Raw genomic sequence first — 3,327 nt, forward strand, 5'->3', positions numbered from 1 at the left:
CTTTTGAAGACGTTGTCCGATATATTGAATATTTGTATTGTGGACCTAAAACTCTTGAGTAAGGTCCCAAGAACAGCGTTTTTGGGCATCTCTGGTGCCTTGAGGACCACCCCAAAGAAAGCGCTAGAAGTGCTAGCCAATTTTGCTGTAGTAAATCTGGTAGGAAAACACTTGGCCGCCGATTCGGCGCTTCGAGAAAATAGTATGCCGTAATGGATGGATTGGCGGTTTGACCGCTCTTCTATACCACACGCTGAGTAGTTATAACCACGAAGTCGATTACTTCCCACCTTCGACATACTCTATTAAATGAACATCCCGTTAAGAAGATAGTGGCAAGCGCCAAGAATATGGAGAAGGGGGGAATTATGTTTCTACACGGATGGTTCCATGCTGACAATAGGGTTGGATACGGGGTTTTCTCTAAAGAATTAGGATCAGAATTCGTCCAAATTTCGCAAGACTGCAGAGTTTATCAGCCAGCTATATAGGATGTGGCTGTGTGCCTTAATATATAGTCTAAGATAGCCAGGCGGCCATCAAATCAATGAATGCGGCAATGCTAAGATCAAAGGCAGCACCATCTTCAAGGTCAGGCATATATGGGTTCCGGGACATAGAAATATTGAAGGAAACTACAAGAGCAATGAGCTATCTAAGAAAGATGCCAATCTAACAAAGATACCAATCTAGCAAAGAGATAAAATTGGGACACCCATGGCAATCTGCAAATTAAAAATTAAAACTAATATTATTCGAGGGGTCAATAGATCATGGATAGATAAGAGGCACTTATCTTTCTTAACTCTATCTATCTGTATACTTCGCAAAGCTGTTCCTGCTATTCCATCGAAGTGCAGACAGATCCTTTGCACTTGGTCCTTACTTTGTGTTCGTGAGCGTCCTTTTTTCGTTACTTGCGCATGGGTGACGGCTCGAGGGATTTTTCACTGGTGCCTTCCTAGTTTGTTCGTCGTCGCTTCATTTTTGTTCTTCGAGAACCCAATGTGACACTTGTTGGTAAGAGTTATGCTAGGCTTGATGTGGTTTTATCGGTGATGCTTATGCTAAATCCTAGGTAGAAATCTTTTACTACTGCAACGATATATTTGCCAACAGTGACAAGGAGGCAGAAGATACATTGTTGTGTTTTCATTCACTGCTAGATATATTTACCTTTGTTGACTCTTTCCCAATACTGGAAAATGCTGCGCTGACGTCCTTGGGTTTCAGACTGACGCTTTCTGACATTGATTGAAGAAGTCGCACAAAAGTTAGTTGCCTTTTCTAAAACTCCGTTTGATCTTAAACAGCGGAGTGAGGCCACTTCCAACATTTATAGCACTCAGAAAAATCCATTGGATTTATGAAACTTAATTAAGCCTATGTTGTTTAACCGAGCCTGGTGGAACTCAGCAGAGAAGGCTACACTGGCTAAGTAACTACTGCGCGTACAGTGGATTACACTTATCAGCATGCGTGGGGCAATAAAAACCACGCCTACACGCGTCATGCAATCACAATTGCCCCAGCACGAACTCTCATTAGGCTCAGCAAAACCGGATTGTTAGCTAGTTCGGAATATGGACGCGCTGGAGTTCCGTAGAGATTTAATTTCGTCTCTGACAAACAAATTGCTGCGCCTCCGAAATGGCTCCCAGTAGCTACTTCCCTACCTACATTCCCTTAAGGGCGGATTAAGAGGGCGGGGTTACTGGAATAAGGGAGCAAGGTTGGTGGAGGTGTCTATTGTTGGGAGCTCTTAACCAAAACTACTTTCAGGCTTCCGCATTTCTGTGCGCTGTGACGTTCGTTAGGGAGGTTAGCATGAGATCTTATAGCCAGGCTCTAAAAACATTGGTAGTGCGCTCGAAATCGGTAAGGGAATGTCTGACGCGTCGCAATACTTCCTAATCAGGCTAATTTTGGTGACGGGCCACAGTGTAATCGGAAAACTTCATGGTGGATGTCTTGGCTTGGAAGGGCAGCCTTAAAGCTACCAGGTATAGAGCAGCTGGGTATGCCTCTGTACTCCTGCGGTTCACTCTTGGACGATTAAGCGTAATGTAGGGTCAACGAGCGCTGTACTTAAACTAAGACGTACATGGTGGACATGTAGTGGAACAGGGTGGTCACTGGAGCTTCTTATGGTCGCAAAATAGTTGCAGGATCCTTCTGATTAAGCATTATTTCTTTTTGTAAAAAGTTGAGTACTGAAACCAAAGAAAGGCGTGATAAATAGTATGTGGATTCTACACCATCAATTTCAATGGTTAGAAAGTGGTTTACTGCACCGTTTCGTAACCGTTGGTCAAACATTTATCCATCATATAACACCAGAGACCAAGGGACAATCATGAAGGCCAAAGTGGATTTGTCGGCCAATAAGGGCATGGCAGAAGTTTTTTGGAATGCACACGGTGTCATTCACATCCATTAACTTGAAAAGGACAAAGCGATCACTGGCGATATTATTTAGAGATTTTGGCGCTGTTTCATCAAGGCAGTGCACGTGTGTAGGCACCATAGAAAAACCATCAATTGGTCTACGAACTCCATCCCCAACCACCAACCATCGACTTTTTCCTGTTACCAAAACCCAAATAAAAGCTGGGCGGTAAGAGATTTGAGTCGAATGAAGAGGTCATCACTGAACCAAACACTAATTTTGAGGGCATTGAAAAACCTATAATTTGGTAGGAATTAAAAAAATTATAAAAATGCTGGCCTGAATGTATCGAGCTGAAATGAGACTGTCTTGAGAAATAAAACGCTTTTTCGCCGAAAAATATCTATTTAATTCAAAAAGTCAGTGATTCGTACAATACGTAAATTATTTAAATTAATAATTTGTTCAATCCTTTCGGTAAAACTCGTCATAGGGCAATACACGCAACACACCAGCCAACAGCCGTTTAACAATTTTCGCAACGGCATCATTTATTTGAGCTTCCATATCAGAATACAGCAGCTTCCAATTGTCATTGATGAGTTGATTTAGAGAATTGGCCAATTGTTCGTTACCATTAAATAGATTTTCGAATTTCACTTGCATTCTGTGTGAAAAGAAAAAAAGTAAATTTGAATTTTATAAATAATTAAAATTTGAGTGTCATGAAAATTGTCTTACAATTCTGGTGTTAATTTGCATTTGAGGCCCTTAACTTTTATGAACTGCTTGCCATCTTTCCGCACGTCCTCGCTCTTAAATTTCAAACTGAGTTTGCTATTCTTCAATCTTATTTTCGCATAACCAGTGGCGTCCATTGGTAGTATCAGCACCTTGCCGGTAGAAATGTATTCTCCATCGACTACCAAATTTGGTAT

The 3,327-nt window shown here is 41.6% G+C and overlaps 1 protein-coding gene across 1 annotated transcript; it reads right to left on the minus strand.

The window, feature by feature from the left end:
- Positions 1-2,789: 2,789 nt before the first annotated feature.
- Positions 2,790-3,327, minus strand: LOC108371367 (circadian clock-controlled protein-like; the record flags this gene model as incomplete). Its single annotated transcript, XM_017626918.1, has 2 exons — positions 2,790-3,056; positions 3,131-3,327. Coding segments are annotated over 2 exons (399 nt in total), but the record flags the coding sequence as incomplete, so codon positions are not given.

Source organism: Rhagoletis zephyria, unplaced genomic scaffold (genome assembly GCF_001687245.7).
Source record: "Rhagoletis zephyria isolate East Lansing unplaced genomic scaffold, Rhagoletis_zephyria_1.1 Rzeph_scaffold_04922, whole genome shotgun sequence".
In the NCBI taxonomy this organism is placed as follows: domain Eukaryota; kingdom Metazoa; phylum Arthropoda; class Insecta; order Diptera; family Tephritidae; genus Rhagoletis; species Rhagoletis zephyria.